This window comes from Hypomesus transpacificus, chromosome 9, assembly GCF_021917145.1.
Source record: "Hypomesus transpacificus isolate Combined female chromosome 9, fHypTra1, whole genome shotgun sequence".
NCBI lineage: Eukaryota > Metazoa > Chordata > Actinopteri > Osmeriformes > Osmeridae > Hypomesus > Hypomesus transpacificus.
Genome location: NC_061068.1, coordinates 11,788,295 through 11,813,446, shown reverse-complemented (window position 1 = coordinate 11,813,446; position 25,152 = coordinate 11,788,295). Strand labels below are relative to the sequence as shown.

Sequence of the window (25,152 nt, the reverse complement as noted above, 5' to 3'; positions counted from 1 at the left end):
TGAACCAGACCGAAGACCCTCTCTCCAGCGCGTCCTTCTCCTGCAGGGGGGGTGTGAATGTGTCTCTGAAGCAGGCAGCTCAATCTGTCACATGCTTCCTCTCTGCTTGTATTCTGCGGCATTCAGACAGGCCTCAGAGTGAGATGATGACTGATGTCAGGACGGAAAAACAAAGAACAAAGAACGAGTCGAGCCCGCAGCCTTGAGCGCTGGCAGAGTGCTGGCACATCTCCACTCATCCCAGACACACTGAAGGGAAACGGGTACTGACTTGTCAGACCGGGTCACGTCTTTCAGACAGTACAGTTCCAATATTGCCCCAACCTTTGATGTATTTGTATCATGCCGTGTGTGCACGCGCCTGTAGTTGTGTGATTGGTATCACGCTGAGTGGGTGTGATTTGTGTTGTGCTGTGTGTGTGTGTCAGACACGATCACGCAGAGACATGCAGGCCTTGGTTTCACCAGTCATTTATTGTACATTAAAACATGTTAGGAACCTCTAGCAGCAGAAGCACACCAGAGTGATGAATCCACAGCCACCATCGTCCAGACACACAATCATCTTGAAAAATCCTACAGTTCCACCACCAACCCACCACCACCACCAACCCACTTAAAATGATAATCTCTTGCTATATATAATTATGTATATATATATAACCAACATCACAGGACTATACCCACCAGCAGGGTCCCAGAGTTGGCCAGCTGAACGTGACAAACCACACAGGTGTATAACAAATGATGAATTTGATCAGTTTGTTCGATCGTGTCCTCGTGGCGTGGCACATGTACGCTGTTGTGTGGATCCTCTGAGAGGGCGTCAGACTAACTCGTAGGCCCTGCTGGGGGGTAGACCTGTGGAGTCAGTTGTGCTTCCCACAGACAGGCCGCCCGGAAGCCTCAGACTGCACATACTGGAACATACTGGAACATACTGGCACATCCAACATCGCAGGGCACTGCCCCTTCAAAATGATTTCATGTGAAACAACACAGAAAAACACACGGAAAAACACACAGAGCCACAACAGCAGAGGGGGGGGGGGGGGCAGGGGGGGAGGGGGGATTAGGGCAGAACCGGAGGTGCAAATACTTTATTTATTTGTAATTGTTTTTGTTGTTGTTCACCTACTTCCACTTTCTCCCTTTCTCACACATTCACTGTCTTGTTAGAATGACTCTTGCGGTGGTTGACAATGAGTCCCCGAAGGAGCATGTGCTCGGATAGCCCTATATTTATCTCTCTCCCATTTCCTCTTTCTCTCCCTCCCACTCTGACTCAATCTCTCTCTCTCTCTTTCCCACTCTGTCTCCATCTCTCTGCGCTTATCATAGGATACAGGGTACTTGTCTAAAATCACTGGATCACAAACAAGAGCACTTGAGGCACCTGGGAGGAGTCAGGCTGCAGAGAAGCACAGAAGTTTCTGCTGCGGCAGCGACATTGCTGGTCCTGTTCACAGCACAGGGACAGCAGAGCACAATCCTTATTTTATCCACTTATACTGGTGTTACAGAACGGCATTACAGCATTCAAACAAACAAACATATTTGGTGTGTGTAGCAATTCAACGCAAAAAAGAAAGAAAAAAGAAACAGGTAGAACGACACGATGATTCATCTGGAGGTTCATGTGGTGTGATGAGTCACGGTGCAGGGTTCCTTTCCTTCTGATTGGACAAGAGGACAGTGATCCGATTGGACAAGGGAGGGAGCGGAAGAATGGAATGTTCTCGAGTGCCATCATGACCAGTATAGAGGGAACCAGGTACATGTAGAGTTCCACCACTGGAGGTCCACAGGTATCCATGAATCAATCGAGGAAGAGCAGCGGAAACGCCAGCACTGATAAATACTGTTTAGACACACACTTCCCCGCCCATCTCAAAGCCTATAAATCAGGTGCACTTGATATAGGTTTTACCCAGTAGCATGAGAACAATGCAACAGTCCCAGAAGTGCAAACTCTGAGACAAATCAAGCGCACATCCCGTGTTCCAGTTTCATGTATTAGAACCCAGGCACAAGGACTGGGGAGAGGGGCGGTGACATTCTCCTTACCCAAAAGTGACACAGACCATCACACTTGTACAGAACAACAGACTGTCACAGATCAGTCAGACACATCGAAACACACACACACACACACACACACACATCCTGAGGATAAAACAATAATCATTTGATCATATATATTGAATAACTGTGACATCATTTTCAGGGGGACAGAAGGCTTCAACTGCTCGCTGTGCCAAAGGAAAGGTGCTGCCCTTAAGACACATTACACACACACACACACACACACACAGCCAAGTCAACGACACAGAAGTCTCTAACATCCATCTGTCTGTCAGCGGAGACAAAAGGTCGAGTCTGTCTGTCGGCTTGCCTGGGGAGACAAGCAGTGGATCAACAGGAGCCCCAGACCTGTGCAAGGTGGGCCGGTCCATGACTGTCACAGAGGTCCCATAGGATCATCATCCACACATACAACCAACCGAGGGAACTCAAACCGGTTCAGAGCAGTTTCAAAACAACCACCCAGCTCCGCCGTAGCGGCCCTGGGTCGTTTTCTCACACGACTCGTAAGTCCTTCCGGAATTAACTCCCAGCACGGACGCGGCCCTCGACCGCTCGTCCGCGCCTCAGAGCCGCACGGTGTTGATCCTCAGCGGCTGGACGTTCTTGCCGTTGGCGTGGCTCTGCCCGGGGCTGAAGTACGGGTAGAGCTTGGCGGGGAACTTCTCCCGGTAGGTGTAGAGCCAGGACATGTCGTCGGCGTTGTAGAAGACCAGCAGGCCCTTGTGGTAGTCCAGGTAGACTCCCACCTTCTCCAGCTTGCTCTTGACGTTGAGGCGCGTCCAGGGCTCCGTGCAGGCGCTGTACTGGTTGCCGTCGTGCATGACGATGCAGTAGAAGCCCCTGCTGGGTTGGATCTGGATGCTGCCCTTGCGGCTCACGCTCTCGTTGGCCACGCCGATCATCCACTGGGTCTTCTCCGACACCATCACCTCCCAGTAGTGCACCCCCGAGCCGAAGCCCTCGGCCCCCAGCACGGACACCTCCACGTCGAAGCGCCGCGGCGAGTCCTGGAGGGGCTGCGGGTGCAGGTTGCCGTAGGCGACGATGGTGCAGTCGTCGGAGAGGATGAGGCGCTGGTGGGCGGTGATGGGGTCGAGGGTCAGGGCGGCTGGGACTGTGGGGAGGAGGGGGGGGGGGAGAAAAGAGGGGGGAAAGAGGGAGGAGAGGGAAGAGAGAAAGGGGACGTAAAACGTAAAACACTTAACCAGAAGGAAGACAGGAATTTATGGTATGAAGGTAATTGAGTTCCTGTAGATATAAGGTAATACATTCCAGGAGGACCCTTTTGGAGCTAGAACTGCAGCGTCATTCTTCTTGCCCCACACCCTACGCTGGTGAGCATAATGCTGAGGCATTGGAAAAGCCAGCCAGTCAGTCTTGAAGTATGGAAATGAAGCCAACTGTATGCACTGACTTCCAAAATCATAGCTCTGAAAGTGATTCCTCAAGTGATTTAGCCCAGTTGGTGAAAAACCAAACACACTATCTTTAAGGATCTTGAGCAGTGAATATGTTTTAAGTTGAGCTGAGCATAACTAGTCCGGCTACGGCAAAATCCCCGGTGCAGTTCCATGTCTGACACCCGTTAGGATCCAGATGGGTGCAGCTACAGCCCTGAGAAAACCAGTTTGCACCCAGACAGTCACAGCTACCGTCCTAAGAGAACACCAGTTAGATCACGGTGCAGAGAGTTCCAGGCAGCCAAGGTTGTGTCCTCGTATCTATGACGATGACAAAAGAAGGCCAATTATCTGCTGGTGACTGATCCTGATGTGCCCAACGTTAGTCTGCTCACATGTCAGTGAGCTCAACCGACTTTGTCATCATTACCTACAGGGCTGTGGGGCTTGAAACTTGGACTTGCTTTGTACCCTAAGCAAAACATACAAAGATGATGAAACACAGTAAAATATACATGTATAAAAGTTCCTCCAAGAGTTCTTTCAGAGGTTGATAGTAGAGAAGAAATAGCAATCTTGCGTGCAGGTATGCAAATGTGAGCCTAGAGCGTAGGGGAGAGGAGCAGAGAGAAGCTGGCTGAGCTGAGCTCCAACTCAGGAAGCTGTGCAGGGACACTAGACCCAGGTGCTGGTAGGAAGCATTGGTTCATCGCACGTAAGAGAGTTAGTTACTCAAATGTGTAAGTTAGTAAGTCTAATCAACACATTGTAATGTTAATTTGCGTCTCACATTAGAAGGGCTTTACATGTTAACGTAAGCTTGTCGCATCTTACAATGACACTATCCCTAAACCTAACCCTTCCGTGTATCGTTAACAGTTACGTAGTATTATGAACACATTCATTATCACAGCATCTCCTAAGGACCTTATTCTCTATTAGCTAATGCTGGACCTAGCTAATACCAGTACCTGGATCTAAAGTGTAGGTAACCGTAGGACACAATGTACCTGTAGTTACTTAGAGTTCTAGTTCACTTTCTTTCTCAGACCTGACAGAATGTGACTAACTAGAGGAAGAACTGGACAGTCCCCTCCCCATACCTATACCCCCATACCTCCCCATACCCCATACTAGAACCCTCATTATTTCCATGATGGCTGGCTTGATCTGAGCCTGAACAATGGCTGCTTGTTCTGCTCCCTCCCTCCCAGCCCTGCAGTGCTACAGATCAGGGAGAGAGAGAGAGAACGAGAGAGAGAACAAGAGAAAGAACGAGATAGAGAGAACGAGAGAGAGAACGAGATAGAGAGAGAGAACGAGATAGAGAGAGAGAGAGAGAACGAGATAGAGAGAACGAGAGAGAGAGAGAGAGAGAGAGAGAGAGAGAGAGAGAGAGAGAGAGAGAGGAAGAGAAAGAAAGAGAGAGAGAGAGAGAGAGAGAGAGAGAGAGAGAGAGAGAGAGAGAGAGAGAGAGAAAGAGAGAGAACGAGAGAAAGAGAGAGAGAGAGGAAGAGAAAGAAACAGAGAGACAGAGACAGAGACAGAGACAGAGAGAGAGACAGAGACAGAGACAGAGACAGAGACAGAGAGAGAGAGAGAGAGAGAGAGAGAGAGAGAGAGAGAGAGAGAGAGAGAGAGGAATGTGCTCCATCTCTCCCTCCTGGGTGTGTGCAGGCCACTAGCAGTCCTCCTCCTCCTCAGGCTCAGTGGAAACACACACGGAGCCTGGCGCCGGGCCAACACGCAGGTCAATGTCATCTCGACATCACAATGACATGGGCAGCATGTGCTGCAATCAATTCTTTGGAAACCCTAGACGCTCGCTCCCTCGCACGCCGACACACAAACGACCGGCATACCTGCACACGCGTGCACAGATAACGCAGGCACACACGCACGCGGGAGGAGTCGTCGACTGAACAAGCCCAGGGTCTGAGAGAAGATGAATACCTTGCCTGCCTCGAATCCTGCACAACGACAAAACGCAGAGAGCGGGATGATGGGAGGAATGTCTTTGTGCCGTCGCTGCCAGCGATGATGGATCAGAACCAATTGTTCCATTTGGCAGCCAGTCAGAGGAGGCAGAGAATCCACCATGCACAGTCCCCTAACCTCCCCCTCCCTCCCCACCTCAACTAGATGAGCCCCCAAACATGGGAGAATTGATTGAGGGAGTGAAATACTCCTGGGTGCATTATTTTAAATAAGCCTCCGTGAGAATGAGTGATGGGCTGAGACAGGGAGACAGACAGGGGGAGAGAGAGAGAGGGAGAGGGAGGGAGAGAGAGAAGGAGGGAGAGAGAGAAGGACAGAGAAAGAGAGGTAGAGAGAGAGAGGAAGGGAGAGAGAGGGAGAGAGAAAGAGAGAGCTGTTCATCAGCTCTCCTCCCGTCAGAGAGAAAGGCATCTCAACCCTCCGGCCCCCACATACAAGGAGCCGTAAACGGGAGCGGGAGCTCACACTGGCCGCCTGCTATGTTAATACAGCAGAATTAGAAGGAGCTCGCCCGCCCCGTTTCATCACGCAGAGATTTTCCTCCCCAGGGTCCTAAATCTGCACATTCCACCCTCGTCACCAGGTGCCACGCCGGGGGAGAGAGCAAATGAACAGAGAAGGTGTAGTGCAGGACTGTGGCTGTTCCAACAATAACTGAGACCCATTCGATGCACTGGGCATGCCTCAGTTGCCCGTGCGCCGTCATACCCCAACAGACCAACCCCACAAGCGCAAACCCCACCCCTGTGGCTCGATGCAGAGCAGGAATTCCAACCCCAAAACACAGACGCCATCTTGATGCCCCCTCCCCCCCTTTACCTGGCGAGATGTCTTGGAAGAGAGACTTCCAGATGGTGTACTGGAGAGGTCCCATGTACTTGGACGTGGGGAAGTCTTCGTAGGTCAGGTTGGTCTCGTGGATCTTCCCCTTGATCCTGCAAGGAGACACACACACACAGCAGCTGAGCACCTGCCGGAGCAGCGGCCAGACCGGCCTCCACACCTCACTGGGCGGGGCATCGCTGGGCAGGGCTCAGCACTGAGGCCCTTACAGGACCAACCACAGACACCAGACACCGTATCCGCCTCCCTGATACCCATCGGCATGCACACGAACAACTGTCCTCCCTTTCAGGTGGAGAGCTGGGATCAGGGAGGAGGAAGAGGAGGAGGAGGGGAGAAGGAGGAGGGAGAGGTGTGTAAGGAGGTCGACAAGGAGCGAGAGGAGAAGTGAGGGGAGGAAGAGATGTGAGGAAAAGGTGGATGGAGGGGAGTAACAGAGGTGGAGGAGGAGGTGGAGCGAATGGCGGGAGGACAAGTTATAGGAGTGCGACAGAGGCGCTGAGGAACCATTCTGAACTTGGAGCTAAAGCAGTGTCAAGAGACGTAAAGCCAACAGAACACAGTTATCAGACCAAAAACAAAAGGCCAAGTCATGCAGCAAAACTATTCATGCTTCCCCGTAGTCAGAGACGGCTTCCCAGTATCTGTGAGGAAGGAACAGAGCTGGCACAGCAACCCTGTCCAGACCTTCCAGGACATCCTGCCTCCACCTACATGATTCGGATCCCCGGAGCTCCAGAACCTGCCCGGCATCCATCCCCGTGTTTATCCCCTCGTTCTCTGCCCACACCCACTGAACTGACGGGTCACCTAAAGCAGTAAATATATGTACTATACTGTCCACCCCCAGTCCCCTCTCACACACACACACACACTTTAATTAATGGACGCCCACCTTCAATAAAGCTCCTCTCTGAAGCTACTTCACTATACCTGCCAACCGCCTATAAAACCTCTCAAGTCTATCCACCCCCCCCCCCCCCCCCCCCCCCCCCCCCCCCTTGAGCCCCCGTCTTCCAGATTAAGAGTAATGAGCCGTTTAGATTGGCCCGATTCATAGAACATCTGCTCAGGGCCTGAGGAAGGTCTGCTGTGCAACTCTCTTCTTCCTCCTCCAAGGCGGCCGCCTGACCACACGAGCACGAGCGCTTCACCCGACATCAGAGGGCTTCGCACGACAACACATCCACACTGAGGCAGGAGAAGCATTCCCGCCTTCTTTCCCCCCGAGGCTGCCCCGGGGGTGCGCTTGATACGGCCCTTCTGGTCTGATCAACCCAATCGGAAACGGACGCCTGTGGCGCCGCAGACGTTTTTTCCCGGAATCAAAACGCCCCTCGAGTCAAAAGCCGTTTCGGGGAAAAGGGCGCGGCGGGGGCTGCTCTTCCCGCCCAGAGCTAGACTGACTGTAACCTCAGTGCAACCATCTTACGAAGGCTTGTGACTGGGGCAGAGGGCTGGTCCCAGAGCAGCGGAAGCGAGCAGAGAGTAAGCGGAGCACCTCTCGGAGGTGAGGGCCACGCCCTCCAGGAAGTCGTGGTGTCCCGTTTCGTTGAGGCGCTCCTGCAGGATCTGGACGCCCTCCTTGACGTCGCGCAGCTGCTGGCTGTAGCGCTGGATCTTGCGCTCGATATCGGCGAGCGTGCGCGCCGTGTCCGTCTCCAGCTCCTCCAGCATGCTCTTCTGGCGCTCGCGCAGGAACCGCTGGAGGCGCTCAAACGCCTCGCCGATGGTGGCGCGCAGGCCCTTGGCCGAGGACTGGAACACAGGAGGGCACAGGGAAATGGGGCACATGGGATTTGGAAATGAGGCTACAAACGAGGACAGCTCAAATGACAGGTTAAGGGTTTCCTGTTTTCATACGCTGAGGAAACGACCTGACGCCTCCATTTAAAAAAAAAAAATGTTTACAGGTGTTTCTGTTTGTCCACATCGACACACATAATTGGACAAGAGTCAACATCCCCAGAGGATACAAAGTGCTTTAAATGCTTAACTATTATGTAAATGTGAATTTATGTATTCGAGTTGGGTTCAACATGTGTCCTGATACGCTTCAAAGAAAAACTAATGCTTTCCTGCTGGGCTATCCTCTAAAGGCACAGCAGACAGCTTGATAGTCATTTCCACTGACTCTGCAGGCGGATGCTGGTTAGATAGCGTATCTTGTTAGAATATAGGTTGAACAAAGAAGAACGGAAAACAGCGTTTAAGTAGATGTTCTTCAGATTGCGATTCGAATGTCGTCAAATAGAGACTGGATGGAAGAAAGAGTTTGAATCGGTGTTGTCTGTAGGACGTAGTTGTTCAGGTAGAGAAGGACATGAGTAGTGAATTTGTCATTAGAGAAAGACTGTTCCTTTCACCAAGGTCAAGTGAGAACGGGCCCGCTATGAAAAGCAGACTGGTGGACAGGCAGATAAACGAGGGCTATTAGACAGAGAGGAGAGTGGAGAGCTAGAGGGAAACTGAGACAGAGAGGGAAGGATGGATGGAGAGAGAGAGAGCGAGAGAGAGAGAGAGAGAGAGAGAGAGAGAGAGAGAGAGAGAGAGAGAGAGAGAGAGAGAGAAGGGATGAGAGAGAGGGAGGGATGGAGAGAGAGAGGGAGAGAGATAGATGTATATAGATATGGGAGGGAGAACCAGGGAGGGAGAGCAACAGAGAGGGAGAAAAAGAGAGCTGCAGAAAGGAAACAATGTAGTTGAAACCGGAACCCAGGAAAAATCAGGCAGAGCCCTGTCAGTCAGAGATCGAAGAAAGATGAGCTGATGAGCTCTGGGGCAACCAGTACAGGCCAAGGCAGCCTCTGTCTGTAGAACTGTCTCCATGGCTCTGTCCCTCTCCCTCTGCTGTTTGTCTCACTGCACTGGAGAAACATTCTCTTCTCCTGGATAACATGTCAGTTTTCTCCTCCTCCTCCGCACACAGGAACAGGAACCAGGAGGAGGAGTTGAAGTAGGAGGATGATGATGAGGAACAGGAGCCAGGGGGGCCAGATATAGACTTTATTACTCATTGCTTGAACTCCATCAATCTCCATCAAATAGCCCAGCCTCAGATCTCCTGGCCAGGGCAGGGATTCTCTGGAGCAGCGGGAGCTGAAAGCTTATTAAGATCATTTATCTCCCCTACAGGTCCTCTGTGTGTGGGAGTGGGGTCACATTTATCAAGGTGGGCTGCCTGCCTGGCTTCCTGTCTACCTGCCTGGCTTCCTGTCTGCCTGCCTGGCTTCCTGTCTGCCTGCCTGGCTTCCTGTCTGCCTGCCTGGCTTCCTGTCCGCCTGCCTGGCTTCCTGTCCGCCTGCCTGGCTTCCTGTCCGCCGGCCTGGCTTCCTGTCCGCCTGCCTGGCTTCCTGTCCGCCTGCCTGGCTTCCTGTCTGCCTGCCTGGCTTCCTGTTTGCCTGCCTGGCTTCCTGTTTGCCTGCCTGGCTTCCTGTCTGCCTGCCTGGCTTCCTGTCTGCCTGCCTGGCTTCCTGTCTGCCTGCCTGGCTTCCTGTCCGCCTGCTTGGCTTCCTGTCTGCCTGCCTGGCTTCCTGTCTGCCTGCCTGGCTTCCTGTCTACCATTGCCCACCTGGTGACAGTGGGAGGAGGGCTGGACATGAGGAGGTTGGAAGTTGTAATTGGTTGACCGGCTGGGTGACAGGCTGGCTGATTGGATGACCAACAGGCCAGTGTTTCGATCTGAAAGGCTAGCTCGCTAGCCCTCACCTAGAAGTGGTTGAGCTCTATTCAGTGGTTGTTTGGTGAAAGGGCTGAGTGCAGATTCCCCTCATCATACAGCAGCAGTGAGGCTGATAAAGACGTGTCACACATCAAAAACAAACGCAGTGGAGATGGGCCGGAGGATCAATGTGCTCGCACTAGACCAGCCCCTCTTCCAGGCAGTGCACTTTGCACAAATGGATGCAAACCTAATGAGAAGGACTGCAGTATATTGAGCCTGTAGGGTGTTTGGGGCGGGGCAGGGCAGGGAAGGGGGGGCAGAATACCTACACAGCTGGCAGATGATGGTAGGCAGGCGGGGGAAGGCGAAAGGGCTCCTTTTAAACAACACTCCTGAACACACTGCTGTCCATGCAGTCGAGTGTATGGAGGAGGAGGGACGGCCATGCTACTGTGGTAGACGACAGCAGGAGGAGGAAGACTGGCTGCACTGCACCTGCTCCACAATGACTAATACAGGCAGGCAGCTCCCCCTCCTTCACAATAGCACAAGATACTAAGGAGACTTACTGCTAAGAAGAGAGAAACACTCTGTGTGAGAGAGGGCAGATAGCAAAGCATAGAGAGAGGTAGAGATGAGCAGAGACTGAAGGCATAGAGAGAGAGAGAGAGAGAGAGAGATAGAGAGAGGTACATATGAGCAGAGAATGAAGGCAGAGAGAGAGAGAGAGAGAGAGAGAGAGAGAGAGAGAGAGAGAGAGAGAGAGAGAGAGAGAGAGAGAGAGAGAGAGAGAGAGAGAGAGCAGAGAGCTGGGGAAAAAAAGCTGATATTGACTAGATGCTCTAGCTGGGCTGATTAAAACAAGGTGTCAAGATTAAAGAGCTGCTCAATAAACCGATCTGCTCGTTGGACATTCACTGTCAGTCCAAACAGTGACTGGACTGTGAGTGTGTGCAAGTGGGTGGGAGATAGAGAGGTAGCAATACACGGAGATAAAAAAAAACAAACTACGAGTAAGATAAAGAGGAACTCATTATTCACCCCTTAATTTGAGTTGTGTGTGTGTGTACCTACCTTGGTCTCCGTGTGTTGTGTGTGTGTGTGTACCTACCTTGGTGTCTGTGTGTTGTGTGTGTGTGTGTGTGTGTACCTACCTTGGTCTCTGTGAGTTGCCTCTGGAGAAGCAGCAGGGCCTCAGTGTGTCCCTTCTCACTGTCCTGCAGAGTGGCCAGCTGTTCCTTCATCTCCCTCTGCAACCACACACACACACACACGTGAGCAACTGTACTGCAAAACGACATCTCATCAAATATGACTGACTCTGGATTTAGTCCATGACTCCCAGTCAAAGGACTGGGAGCCCCTCACTAGAGCAGCTCCCCTCCTCCCCTTTTGGTCCTCTCACTTGTTGTGAAGAAACCAAACGGATGAGTGCTGATCTCAAGAGCACGTGAAGGTCATCTTCAGACCCCTGCTGCCGACTCAGAGGGAGCTCTCGGGGCTCTCCTCTCTCGCCTCCTCCCTTTCAAAGCCTTTCACAATGGATCAATCGAAGAGCTCGCCTCGCTACAAGCAAATCTCGGAAAAACACACAGGAATCGAGCTCTAGGAGGACTGAAACGAGAGGGTGTGCATGCCTGTTCGGCTCTGCCCTTCCAGCTGGCCGGCTGTGCCGCTGGGTCAGGAGCACTCAGAAATGGATGAGGGAGTAAGGAAGTCCAAACAGAGAGAGTAAGAAAGAGAGTCTAAGGTTTCCGGAAGAAAAACCCGAGGTGTCCTTCTCCTCTCGTCTTTCTCTGGTCTCGTCTTTCCCTCCTCATGAAGGCACACAAACAGAGGCCTTTGGTGCCAACCAGTACCAGGACGGCAGGATGACAGCTCAGCCCACACACTTCCTCAGCAGAGATGCATGGGTAAAAAAAAAGACTAAACAGCATAGAACAAGACCTAAAGCACTGTTATCCATCAAGGCACTGGAATGCAACGTTTGTCTTAACGACAAGTTATTTTCGCTTGTAAATGAGCCAGAAAGCCTGAATGTCGTAATTGGTTCAAAAAAGACAAAGCATTCATGTTCCCAGGGACACAAGGAGGTGTGACATGAATCTCAGTCAGACAGCGTGAGACTGCATGCTGATCGAATGGTTTCACATCCCTCAACAACATACAGACGTCAAGAACAACCTTGTGACCAATTGCATGGGCAGACTCATCCTCCTCGAGGAGTGTGTGTGTACGTGTGTGTGTGCGCGCGTGTTCGTGTTCATGATCAGTGACTGCAGCTCTCCAGCCCATCTCAGCTTGCCAACCAAAACAGGACATGACATTTTCCCATGATGCATAGCTGCAGGGAACAGGGTCAAAGCTAGACGGTTATAAATCTAAAATTCATTTTAACGTGTCTTCTTTTTCTTTTTCCCTCCCTCCCTACATCCAGCACGCTCGCAGCTCCAGGGTACAACATCTCCAAAAATGTCATTTCTTAAACACTCACAGGGGACTGTAAATTCCTCCAACTTCCAACACAGCTGCAGGCTGAATTAATTCAATCAGCGAGATAACTTCAAGAGGGTTATTGGCTTCAAACTGGCAACCCTGTTGAAGAACACGAACAACACAAGAGGCAGTCAGAGTGTGAATGATGAAGCTGTTCACAGAATTCTGATTCACTCTGCAACGCCGAACAATGGTTTCCTCTGATTTCATTCCCATTCACCGACGTCAAAGAGAACTTTCAAAAAAGCTGCACTTAAGTGTACATTACTTCTTGAAGTACCTGCCAAACCTGAGTCCTGCAATTCTGGTCCTTGATTACCTGATAACCACTTATTACTGTACATATAAAAATGTCCACTTTGGATGAAAAAGCGGAAATAAGACAAATGTCAATTGTTAGTTGCCAAAACCTGCAGTTAGTATTATGTGTACACAACCTAGAATCTGTGCATAGAACTCCTTTTCACTCTTTTCTTTAACATAGGATCATGCAAAAGCCCCCCCCCCCTCGGTGTCATCCTGGGGGGGGGGCCAGGATGACACCGAGCAGCATCTCGGAGGCGGGGCCAGGTCGTAACTCCTTCAGCCTGCGGACGATGAGAGTAAACACTGGCACACATCCACACACAGCCGGTCCCTTGGCCTTGCGCTGTAAATCACAACAAATAGGACAGCAAAGGGAAGGGTCGCTTTCTCACACGCACATCTCAGACCTATGTTGCAGATGCGTCACAGGGGTAATGACGGTATGATTCACAGTTTATTAGCTTTGGGTTGCCAAGTTGGAAAACACACAAAGCCTGTACACACACAAGAACACACTGCTGTTTGCTCAATGATCATTTATACACAGCAGTGTTTCAGACTGACAAATATTGATTTCTTCTGCCCATTCTGACCCAGAAAGACTGTTACAGTCCCTTAACCTGAGAAAGAATGATCTGTTACGTTGACAGTAAAAGAGTAGAAACCCAGTGGTTAATGTCATCGTGTTGACTACCTAGTCCATTAACAAAAGGTCTAAGAGAAGTGACCCATCATCGTAGGAGAGGGATGCACCTAGCTAGCTACCACAGCACTGCCAGAGGCCTTTTTCCACTGGCTTCCCAAACATGGCCTTTACATCCAGAGCAGTTTGTAGTCTGGTTCTGGACAGCTGGATGCTACAGCAGAAGTGAAGTACAGTCTGGGACCTGCTCAGCCCTGTCTGGGACCTGCACAGCCCTGCCAGAACAGTCAGCAGATTGTCATAATAAGATATGAGGGGCAGTGAAGTGGTAACCGCGAGCTAGCTAGCCTAGCATGCTACCATGATAACATGAGGACCAGTGACACACAGTATTAGTTAGCTAGCCTAGCATGCTACCACAATAACATAAGGAGCTGTGGCTGGACTGGTGGCTGCATGCTAGCCATCCTAGCATGCTGTCATGACAACCTATAGCAGCTGGAGGCTAGGAGCACCGCATGACACAGCAGGAACTTCCCTCACACAGCATGACCCTGCCGTTGCAGCAATGACACACATAGCCCATAGCCCATGTCCCAAACACAGGATGGCAGGCTGGTGACATTGATTTGATGAGAGCATCCAACACTGGCACACACGCTATCAGTTTGAGTATCAGGAAGCTGGATTGTTCTCCAGTGATCTCAGCTAACCGCTCTGACACGTAGGACGGGTGGAATGTTCTGTGGATTTCTGGGTCCCTGACTCACTGTTCAAAGAAAAGTCAATCAGTGCCGTAAATACGCTGTCAGGTATTTTTCCTCGTTGCATGACGAACCATTAACAAGTTCGAAACTGGTTCGAATATTAAAAGGAAAGGGTGTATCACTTTTGGATAAACTGCCAGATAGTGTATAGTAAAAACTGGCCAAATAGTGCTGTTAAACTATAATAACCCCTGGGCTCAAATGCAGCTTCCCTCTTCCCTCAGGACCCACACACAGGAAAAACTTAATAAATAACAACTCACAGTCAACAAAAACAGCTGTGTCAGGACAAGAAAAAAATTGGTCTGAGACATCAAATTGGGCTCAAGCTGCCTCCCCTGGCTGGCCCTGGCTTTCCTCCACCGTCAGCACAGACTACAGCTCTACAGACTGCAGCTCTACAGCCTGCAGCGCTACAGACTGCAGCTCTAGAGACTGCAGCTCTACAGCCTGCAGCGCTACAGACTGCAGCTCTACAGCCTGCAGCTCTACAGACTGCAGCTCTACAGCCTGCAGCGCTACAGACTGCTGCGCTACAGACTGCAGCGCTACAGACTGCAGCTCTACAGACTGCAGCTCTACAGCCTGCAGCTCTACAGCCTGCAGACCCTGAGGAGAGGAGCCTGGCTGCTCCCAGCAGTCACAGAGCGGCAGCAGCATGGCTGCATCTCAACACTGTACAGCCTCACTCCTCCCCTCTCCATCATGGACAACAGTCTGACGAGTCACTGCATGACGGTCGCATCTCAACTCTGTAGACCACAACGCAGAAGAGAGGAGCTAGGTTGGACAATCTGAGGCGCTTGATGGATGGAGGGAACATGGAGAACGTCCACCATGAATGGGGTCGCGAGAGGGGTAAAGGAGGGAAGAAAAGTACAAAAACTCCTTCTGAGGAGAGCAGTGGTGGTGATCCTGGAAGTCTTCCTCCAGCGAGGAGAATGTAGGGCACGTCATGTAAATGATAAATGTTGTGAGCCTGCTCCACTTCCAGCAGAGCACCGGGACATTCTGCATGCAAATCCACCCTTTACTCTCTCTGACTACAACAAACACGGGATTTAGTGGAAGCTATCTTTGGCAGAGGGATTGTGATTAAATTAGTCATTTAACAAAACACACTCAATTTGAGGTTAGAATAATATTCAGGGTTTTTATCAAATCTTCTGGGATTTCTTTATACTTTGATCCAAATGTTTGTATTTATTTATGGATCTATTTTTAAGTTAAAGAACTACCAAATCTTCTACAGAAGAGTAGCACTGGCAAGCCTTGTGATAGATGCTATGGGGGGGTTAGGCCCGGGGGGAGAGAGGAAAGGCAAGGCATGTTGGGAGAGAGAGAGGAGAGGCGAGGGATGATGGGAGAGGAGAGGCGAGGGATGATGGGAGAGAGAGGGGAGAGGCGAGGGATGATGGGAGAGAGAGAGAGGAGAGGCGAGGGATGATGGGAGAGAGAGAGGAGAGGCGGGGGATGTTGGGAGGGAGAGAGGAGAGGAACATTAGTCAACCTCTCAGGACACCGATGCTGTCAGGGCTACAGATCACAGGGACCCTGTGTGTGTGTGTGTGTGTGAGAGAGTGTGCGCTTGCATGAGTGTGTGTGTGTGTACATGTGCAGTTGGCAGAAGACTGGAGGTCTGGGGCCCTGGCACATGACAGCATGTCCTGCTGCTTGAACTACAAGCAATCTGCCTCTCAGTATTGGGATCCTGTTCAGAGCAGACACCCAGACTCTGCTGACTGCACCGCTGTAATACATGGAGGAGCGTGACCTCATCATAACCCACCTATTCAATCTGCAGTGGTGCTTACACGACCATGCTGCTAATAGAAGCCGCTCCAGAGATGCGTGGAGCGAGGCCTTCTGACAAGGTATCAATCACCCAGGGAGGGGCGGAGGCTCGTGTGGGGGGGGGGATCCATCATCTATGGTCTGCTTGATTAGGACTATTACACACACACAGCTTTGTGCTTTTTGACATTACGTAACCTTCTAACAAGTCCTACTTCAGCAGTGGCCATAAATCAGCTTTGTAATTATTTCTGATGAAAGGGCCATTATTAATACAGGCTATATTTGGACATCCTGTTCAACCGAGTCATACAAAAACCATTGAATGCTTCGCCGTTCACCAATGGAGGCTCCCAAAAACAAGGCTCGACATCTGTTCCAGCGATGTAAACAGTTCAGTGTTGAATGTGTGTGGGATAAAACCAGATATCCCCGGAAACAGGGATATGGCCTCCTAAGAAACCTAAATACAAAGCCACTTTGGATTAGGAAACCCACTAATGGCCAGTATGTTGTGACGCAATTCTGTTCACGTACTGTTTGGGTGTCTGGATGCCACTGTCCAATAAGAAGTAAGAAGGGAATCGACATCCGACAAGCTTGTTGTTCATGTTGACAGAACTGTCTTCTTGCTCTGTGGACAGGCTGAGCTGGACCCAGCTGTGATCTGATGTCTGTCTGTAGAGCAGCCATTTAATTGCTTGGCAGCATTTATATTTGACCCACTTAAATGAGTGGTCTGCACGCCCCCTCTCTCTCCCCCTCCCCCTCTCCCCTCCCCCCCTCCCACTCCCCCCTCACACACACACACGGACGGACACACACACACACACGGACACACACACGGACACATACCCTACTCCCCTCAGGTAAGGATCATACCCTACTGGAGTCCATGTGACACCAAAGCCATCAGGTGGGAATTCCCCCCTACACCTGCACCAGAGCCATGCCCTGATTCTGCTCTCCACACCTCCCCTTTTCTCCTTTCTCCTCCCCATCCTCATCTCTTCTCTCCTTATCTCCTCTCCTTTTCGTGTCCTCCTCTCCTTCTTTGTCCTCCCCAATCCTCACCTCTCCTCCTTTCATTTCCTCCTCTCATTCGACTCCTTTCTCCGCCCCAATCCTCATCTCTCCTTCTTTCCTCATCACCTCTCCTCTCCCCGTCCCCAACAGAGAGATGCCTGAGAGAGAGACTGTAAACTAAAGGGGGCCTGCTGCAGCTCCAACACGGAGACCTTTGAAAAAGACGGTTAAACATATCAATTGTAGCTAGCAACAACAACTCATTTTCAGCCTGTAATTGAAAAAGAGTTGATCCACACCGAGCCTTTTGACATGGCCGCCTATATTTCGATATATTTCATGCATTCACTTGGTTGTCCCCCAAAACATTGATACTGTTTATCGGAATATTGATAGTATATTATATTTAAAAAAATTACATTGGAATCAAAACACACAAAATCAGTGTTGAGTGCCTTTATATTCACATGAGCCAATGCTCATGGTACAGAGCGGTAGCGTGCCTCATTGTGCCGTCAGAGAACATGAGCGTCCAGCAGTAAACCAGCCTCCTCCCAGCCGGGGGTGGAGCCTGTGGAAGCTAGCTGAACAGGAGGCTAGCAGGCAGCGGTCCATCTTACTGTGAACCCCACAACCAGCCTTCCCAGGGCTCTGTCTCTGACGGTGACCCCAGTGGCAGGAAGGCCTGGATTATGTGTGCCTCAGCGGAGTGTGGTGTTAATGAGGACCTCATATCAACAGCACGTCTAATTCAATCATCTGCAGCTAATCACAGACACAGGGAATTACAGCAGATTACGGCCCAGCCCGGCCCCGGCCTTTTAACAATGGCCTGTAATCTGCTTTAATTCCCAAGATAATCAGGACGCACTGCTCACAATCCCGGGGTAGGGTGGGGCAGAGGGTCCAGGGATGTCCGTCGCTACACACAAATGCAGTACACATACACACAGTACACATACACACAGTACACACACACACTCACAGTACACACTCCTTTTCAACACTTGAGCTAGGCTACGTAGGATGGCTACATAAAGCCTCCAGATCATACACAAGATACATACAAAACATCTTTCATAGCCACCCTTCCTGCTCAGAGGCATTCTCCTCTCCTGTCATACCAGTTCCTACACACACACACACACACACACACACACACACACACACAGCACCCAGTCCAAGGCGAAACAGAGTCACACCTTTAGTTCTGATCTGAGAAGGTATTGTATACTATGTCACGCTACATCAAACCCGTGACCCTGCCGTATCTCTGCTGCAGGGTGTCCACGCTCATGTTAGCTGTGTCCTCCCCCAGACCTGTTTCACAGCCCAGGAACACACAGGCCTGAGGAACAAAGGCTGCTGGGAGGAAGAAAAGGGATGTTTGCCCAGCGGTCAGTAAACACAGCCACGAGAAAGAGGTTTCAGTCCAGCCCTTGTCCATGAGTTCTTCAGAGAGGAAAAACAAGAAGAACCAAACCCATGGCTGTAGAAGAAGCCCAGCCAGGGTTCTGACAGACACACCTGCTCATTCAGGCACGTTAGGTGAGATCTGAATGGGCTATAATCACTGCACTGGCACGCTGGAAGGAAATTAGAGCAAATTCCTTCCAAACACAATTGAGTACTTGTCATGTGGTAAACCTGTTTCAAGTACGTTTTAATGGCTGCCAGAAGGTTTCCTTGGTCGTGTTTTGATCAAGCAAGGAGAGCTGAGTAGGCAGGCCTGGTTAGCATAACAGCTCTCCCTCTCAGGACAGCTCTCCCTCTCAGGACAGCTCTCCCTCTCAGAACAGCTCTCCCTCTCAGGACAGCTCTCCTCTCAGGACAGCTCTCCTCTCAGGACAGCTCTCCTCTCAGAACAGCTCTCCCTCTCAGAACAGCTCTCCTCTCAGAACAGCTCTCCCTCTCAGGACAGCTCTCCCAGTCAGGACAGCTCTCCCTCTCAGGACAGCTCTCCTCTCAGAACAGCCCTCCCTCTCAGAACAGCTCTCCTATCAGAACAGCTCTCTTCTCAGAACAGCTCTCCCTCTCAGATCAGTTCTCCTCTAAGAATAGCTTTCCCTCTCAGAACAGCTCTCTCTCTCAGGACAGCTCTCCCTCTCAGGACAGCTCTCCCTCTCAGGACAGCTCTCCCTCTCAGGACAGCTCTCTCTCTCAGGACAGCTCTCCCTCTCAGGACAGCTCTCTCTCTCAGAACAGCTCTCCTCTCAGAACAGCTCTCCTCTCAGAACAGCTCTCCTCTCAAAACAGCTCTCCTCTCAGAACAGCCCTCCCTCTCAGAACAGCTCTCCTATCAGAACAGCTCTCTTCTCAGAACAGCTCTCCCTCTCAGATCAGTTCTCCTCTAAGAACAGCTCTCCCTCTCAGGACAGCTCTCCTCTCAGGACAGCTCTCCTCTCAGGACAGCTCTCCTCTCAGAACAGCTCTCCTCTCAGAACAGCTCTCCCTCTCAGGACAGCTCTCCCAGTCAGGACAGCTCTCCCAGTCAGGACAGCTCTCCCAGTCAGGACAGCTCTCCCTCTCAGGACAGCTCTCCCTCTCAGGACAGCTCTCCCAGTCAGGACAGCTCTCCCAGTCCCAGGAGGACCTTGCTGAGTGTCTGTGCTGCCGGCTTAACTGAACGCGACTGCTCTGCCTCTCCCCGTGGCTTGATTCCACAGGAACGCAGGCGGCCTCCGGGCCACGCCACACTCCAGCCTGGTTAGCATCGACAGGAGGGAGAAACAGGGGGAAGAAGAGGAAGAAGAAAGGAAAGGCCTAACTCTGGGAACCACCTCTCTAAAGAATTAGTTAACGAGAGCAAGCCCTGACATTTAATAAAGCACATACCAAGGGAATGAGGAGAAGATTAAGAGAGAGGCATGAGGAGAGAGAGAGGCCAAGAGAAGGGGGAGAGAGGCAGAGAGAAAGAGAGGCAGAGAGGGATAAGGAGCGAGGGAGGAAGAGAAGGAGGTATAGGGAGAGAAAAAGAGAGGCAGAGAGAGAGAGAGAGAGGCAGAGGGAGAAAGAGCGAGGAAGGAAGAGAAGGAGGTATAGGGAGAGAGAGAGGCAGAAAGAGCGAGAGAGGAAGAGAAGGAGGTATAGGAAGAGAAGGAGGTATAGGAAGAGAGAAAAAGAGAGGCAGAGAGAGGGAGAGAGAGAGAGAGAGAGAGAGAGAGAGAGAGAGAGAGAGAGAGAAAAAGAGAGAGAGAAAAAGAGAGAGAGAAAAAGAGAGAGAGAAAAAGAGAGAGAGAAAAAGAGAGAGAAACAGGCAGAGAGGGAGGGCGAGGACACAAATAAAGGTACAGGCAAAAAAAGAGGGGCGTAAACAAGAGAGGGAAATAGGGGGAGAGAGAAAGAGAGATGAACGTAGAGGAGAGTGGGACAGGCCACAGGAGACGGCTGTGGGTGCCCTTGAAACTGCCTGACTCATTTACTGCAGCCAGTAACGGCTGTTTACGTTTGCTGATGGGGGAGAGAGAGAGCCGGAGAGAGGCAGCTCTACAGCCAGCAAGGAACACTTCAAAAAAAAGGGCCACATTCTCGCCTTTCATTCTCCAGCTTCAAATATCACCCCAGTGCCACAGCGAGCGGAAAAGATAAGGCAAATGTTAACACACTGCTGGGTGGCCTTTGTGGGCCTGATAGGAAGTGTGGAAGTCTAACGGCTCTGGGATTGACCACTACCTGGGTACACAGGAGGTCTAATGAGAACTTACAGACAACCAAGGGCTGACTGAGATGGGAAGACGTGGCTTGACTGACAACAACAGGCTCCAGCACTGCCCTTCACCCCCTATATGAAGCCCAGAGAGCACTTCTGAGCAGAGGACAGTACAATAGAGTAGAGACGAGCAGAGCACAGAACAGTACAGTCAAGTAGAGTAGAAGCAAGCAGGGGCCAACTGAGGCAGCTGCTCCACTTCCTGCCCATGGACGGATGGACGGGCAATTTAATGACTGGCTAGGGAACAGTGCAGTTCTCATCTGGTGGAGCACAGCGGTCGGATGGCAAACAGAGCAGAAGCAGACGCCTGTGGCTAAGCAGAAGTCCACCCATGGTTCTCTTCCTCTCCAGCTCCGCCACTTCAGTCCCCCCCCAGACTAAAACTGAAACGAAACTTGCCAAGGCTATCCAGTCAGCCCTCTGTACCACCGAGCTGAACTAACACCCTAACTCCACAGGAAGGGTCGAAACCGTCCCCATACGGGCAGGTGGATAGAAGAAGCGGCCGGCGACTCAGCTTCTGCTCCAGACGGGACACAGAGAGGATTCAGAGACTTGAAAACACAGATGTGCCAACGGTTTTAGCTTGACTGTTATTTTTTCGTTATGTGAAAATAGTGCAGCTATTTCAAATATGGCTGTTCTTGAACATTGTGGTGTTCCTAAACACAGATGTTTTAGAGTGGACTGAGGACCTCCTGCCCAGGCAGTTGAGTCCAACCCCCCCCCCCCCCTCCCCCCATCAGAGTGATTTTGTTTCCTGGGAAATCTCTGCTGCCTCAAGCCAGTGGTAGAGCTTCACCAAATCCTTTGGTATCCTGTCATATCCTTCACGTTAAGAGACACATGCAGGCGATGTGTGTGGGAGAAAGACGGTCTGAGCAACACGGTGTGAGCGCGTGTCGTTTTGACCGGTCCCTCCTCAAGGACAGACCTAGCGGTGTCCCTCTGGGCAAAAACCCTCCTCTCCCTCCTCCTCCTGCTCTCAGCCCTGACAGCAACAAGGATGAGGGGCCTGAGGTCAGAGCAGAGGACTGACATGCCAAACTAAGGAGATTACACTCCTAACTCCTGCCAGCCCTGCACAGACCAACCAAAGCTCTACCTCTGCTGTGGCCAGGAACACAGCCGGTCACAAAGTCAACTGGCACTTACTTAGCCTCTGTGGCACCAACTTAGTAGCCCACATTGAGAGGGATGGGAGATGTTGACCTCCTTAATGAGTTGGTGATGGAGCAGAATGACTAGGCAGGGGACTGATAGGTAAACAAGGTAATGGAGGGTGGGCAGTATTTGTCTATCCAGGGCTTTTCTAATGGACCACAAGCAGAGGCTGTCGTCAGCTGAAAGCAAGCTGATACTATCACATACACAGGAGATCATACTTCAATGTCAACTGTCTGTGCTTTTTAGAGGAATCTCAAGCTGGATTATGTTTTTTTTTCACAGTCAAAGCTTTTTCAGCTGCCCTACCACAGCCACAGAGTTTTTCGTTTTAACACATTGACCCCTACCAAATCTCTTTAGAACTTAGAGTGTGGTTTTATCAGGACTTCCGCGTGTCAAAACTGACCTTTGTTCCCATAGGGTCAACAAACCTTTGCACATCCACCACTCAACTGCCATTCTGCTTTGAAATGTATGAAACCACCCTTTCGTTGATAGGCAACCCTGTCTGACGCTCTGCTATCCAAAGGTTGGGCATCCACGCACCCGAGGATGGGGTCCTGGTCTAGCAGACCCAAACACCAGGACCGACCGCACAAACAGGTTCAGGTTCCGGGGCGAGGCACGAAGCCAAGGAAACAAAACAGAAAGAAACAGAGTACAGTTTCCCTGAAGCCGTAACAACAAATCCGAAACTGAAATGTGCCAAGCTAATAGAGGAGGAGGGGTTGTTTCTGATTGGGTGCCAGCCTGCTCCTCCCTCGGCCCTGTAGATCTGGGCAGCCTGGAAACATCCCACCAGGAGAGGAAATGCCACGACACTTCATCTTGAAAAGACATCCAGGGAGAGATGCTGTTGTAGAAACCGCTAGAAACCGTCTAAGGAAGCCCGGCAGAGCGTTGTACCAATTAATTCCGCATCGAGATTACATTACATTGACCCTTTGATGCAAAGCTTTACTGTTATGGAACAAGGAAAACTTTGATGTTTATGGTGTTCAGTCTATTATTACACGCTATCTAAACTGAATTACGAGGAAGGACAAGATAGAGGCTGCCAAGTATTTTAAGCACCCCAACAAGTAGTTTGTGTCAACACTGCAAACCAGTTGCAGTTATTTCTACTTAGTAAAATACAGTAATTTACGCCAGGATGATGTCGGTACTATTAACTCTCACAACCTGAATACTTGTGCACAAATAATGTCAAAGACACTGGGCCTTAAAGAAAAAAAGAAAAGAAAAAATATATAAATAAAATAATGATGTTTTGCTATTCCCATAATGTAAGCATGATTTGTGAGATAGTAATAAGGCACTAACCAGTAACCATTAAAGCTCAGCTCTGGGTCTTATCGTCCCTCACGCCTTGCTGTTGGCCAACCACAGTAGGGATCAAGGGCTTCCATGTTTAACAGTATCAGAGAAGGAATGTTTCTGTCACAGCTGCTACAAAAAACACTTTGCCTATTTGTTTCCACACCTAGCTAACAAATGTGCCTAGCGTGCAAGCTTGAATAGGAACTCACAGCAAAGTTCCCTTTTCGTTTACACACTGTTGTTGTTTATTAGTCATGCATAATCATGCAAAATCCTTTAATTAGTAAAAAAACTGTACTCCCATTTTACCATTTACATGGTTTAGCCTACAGCTCAGAGACAGACTAAAACAGTGTTGAAAACCTGACCTGACCTGTATCTCCTCGTAGGCCTCGTCAATGGTGGTGACTTGGTGCTGCTCGTGCAGCGCCGGCTCGTCACAGAAGAAGCACACCAGGCTCTTGTCGCTCAGGCAGAAGAGCTTGACCTTCTCGTGGTCCTTACAGGGGTAGGAGCTCCGCTGGGCATTCAGGATGGCGTCCAGCGGGAAGGCGGAGTAGCGCTCCACGATGTTGGACAGCTTGAGGCTCGGGGAGAGCAGAGGGTCGGGGAAGGTCCTCCTGCACTCCGGACAGTCTCGCGCCCCGTGCGGCTCCTGCCTGCTCCAGTGCTCGGTGATGCACTTGCGGCAGAAGTAGTGCTCGCAGCCGAAGCTGACTGGATCCTGGTAGATACTCAGGCAGATGGAACACAGGAGCTCGTCCTTCAGACAGCAAGCCATTTGCAAGCACTGGGGTGGAGCTGCATTTAACTGCAGAGTGTAGGCAGGGGCCAATTGCACTAGGCAGGCCAGATATACTTGACTATAGTTACTATATACTTTATACTTTACTATACTGTGCTCGGGGCCAAGAGCACTTCTTACATGAAAGAGGGCGCAGAAGGGAAGTTCAAAAACACCTGCTGCAGAATGTTTGATCCTCTTCTTTGGTTTCTCTGTTGGGAACTGAATAAAATGAGACGCACAGGTCAATAACTTGCAGTGAAATCTTGAAGGTGGTCAGAATTATTCCAAAGCAATCAATCATTGACAAGTCTCAGTCAGTGATTCACTTTCAGAGGTTCAGTGATGCCCATGAAAAAAGTACTTGGTTTCCTAGACCTAGTCCTGTGGCAAGCTACATGACTGAACTAGCTTACCTGGCAGGAGGACTGGCTACAGTAACCTTAGCCAGAGCTGCCCTAATTTATGATGGAATGACTGACAACCGCAGCATTTCGAACTGCTAATGTCCTTCTTTCCGAACGCTGTCTTTGACGAAAATGTGTGACATGTCAAGTGGTGTTTCTAAGACAAACTGACACTATAAATCAAAATTAAACATCAGAAAATATTTATATTCATAATGCTATTCTAGCTAATCTACATAACCCCAAACCTGCCTGAAGCTAGCTGAGTATAATTGGCTAGCTAACGTTGGCAGGCTAGATAGCAGCAGATGACTGTCTCTTTACTAGTACTGCAAGCTAGTAGCGCTAGCAAGACTGTTAGCTAACGTAAAAATAAACAGTATCGAACATAGCGAAGAGAGATGCTTTCATTGGTTTCAAAACAGCGTGCCATGCCGGATATCAAACTAATCAGGAAGACATTTAAATACAGTTAACTAACATATAGGACACTCCACTCACCGTTCCTTAGTGTGACCCTATCCTAAGCTCAGTTTTCCCATCAATAGCGAGTACAGGATCCCTTCGCTTCCTCTTCTCTCTGCCTGATCCCTTTCAGTGTGGGACTAAGTCGTGTCGGATCACAGATAGAAACCAACCCACCACCTGTACAGCGGTCCACTAGCGCCGCTATTCACTACTTCCTCTTTCTGTGTCATATAATCTACCCCTCTGACCATCACAGACATGTCATGTAA

The 25,152-nt window shown here is 50.4% G+C and overlaps 1 protein-coding gene across 2 annotated transcripts; it reads right to left on the bottom strand.

Annotated features, from left to right (window-relative positions):
• Positions 1–454: 454 nt before the first annotated feature.
• trim62.1 (tripartite motif containing 62, tandem duplicate 1) lies at positions 455–25,042 on the bottom strand. 2 transcript variants are annotated; one of them, XM_047025107.1, is made up of 6 exons: positions 24,917–25,042; positions 23,598–24,230; positions 11,148–11,243; positions 7,831–8,087; positions 6,306–6,421; positions 455–3,202 (listed from the first exon to the last, which is right to left on the bottom strand). In XM_047025107.1, the coding sequence occupies exons 2-6, from the start codon at positions 24,003–24,005 to the stop codon at positions 2,652–2,654; spliced, it is 1,428 nt and encodes a 475-aa protein (XP_046881063.1). In that variant the 5' UTR covers positions 24,006–24,230; positions 24,917–25,042; the 3' UTR covers positions 455–2,651. The 2 variants fall into 2 exon arrangements, with proteins under 2 accessions (XP_046881063.1, XP_046881065.1); XM_047025109.1 differs by lacking the exons at positions 23,598–24,230; positions 24,917–25,042 and adding an exon at positions 11,399–12,471.
• Positions 25,043–25,152: the final 110 nt, after the last annotated feature.

Excerpts from the sequence above, each read along its gene's own strand:
- trim62.1 (XM_047025107.1), bottom strand. The coding sequence starts at position 24,005 with ATGGCTTGCTGTCTGAAGGACGAGCTCCTGTGTTCCATCTGCCTGAGT. Across the intron at positions 11,244-23,597 it reads AGGCCTACGAGGAGATACAG|AGGGAGATGAAGGAACAGCT; the intron begins GTCAGGTCAGGT and ends GTGTGGTTGCAG. Across the intron at positions 3,203-6,305 it reads CTTCCAAGACATCTCGCCAG|TCCCAGCCGCCCTGACCCTC; the intron begins GTAAAGGGGGGG and ends TCCTCCCCACAG.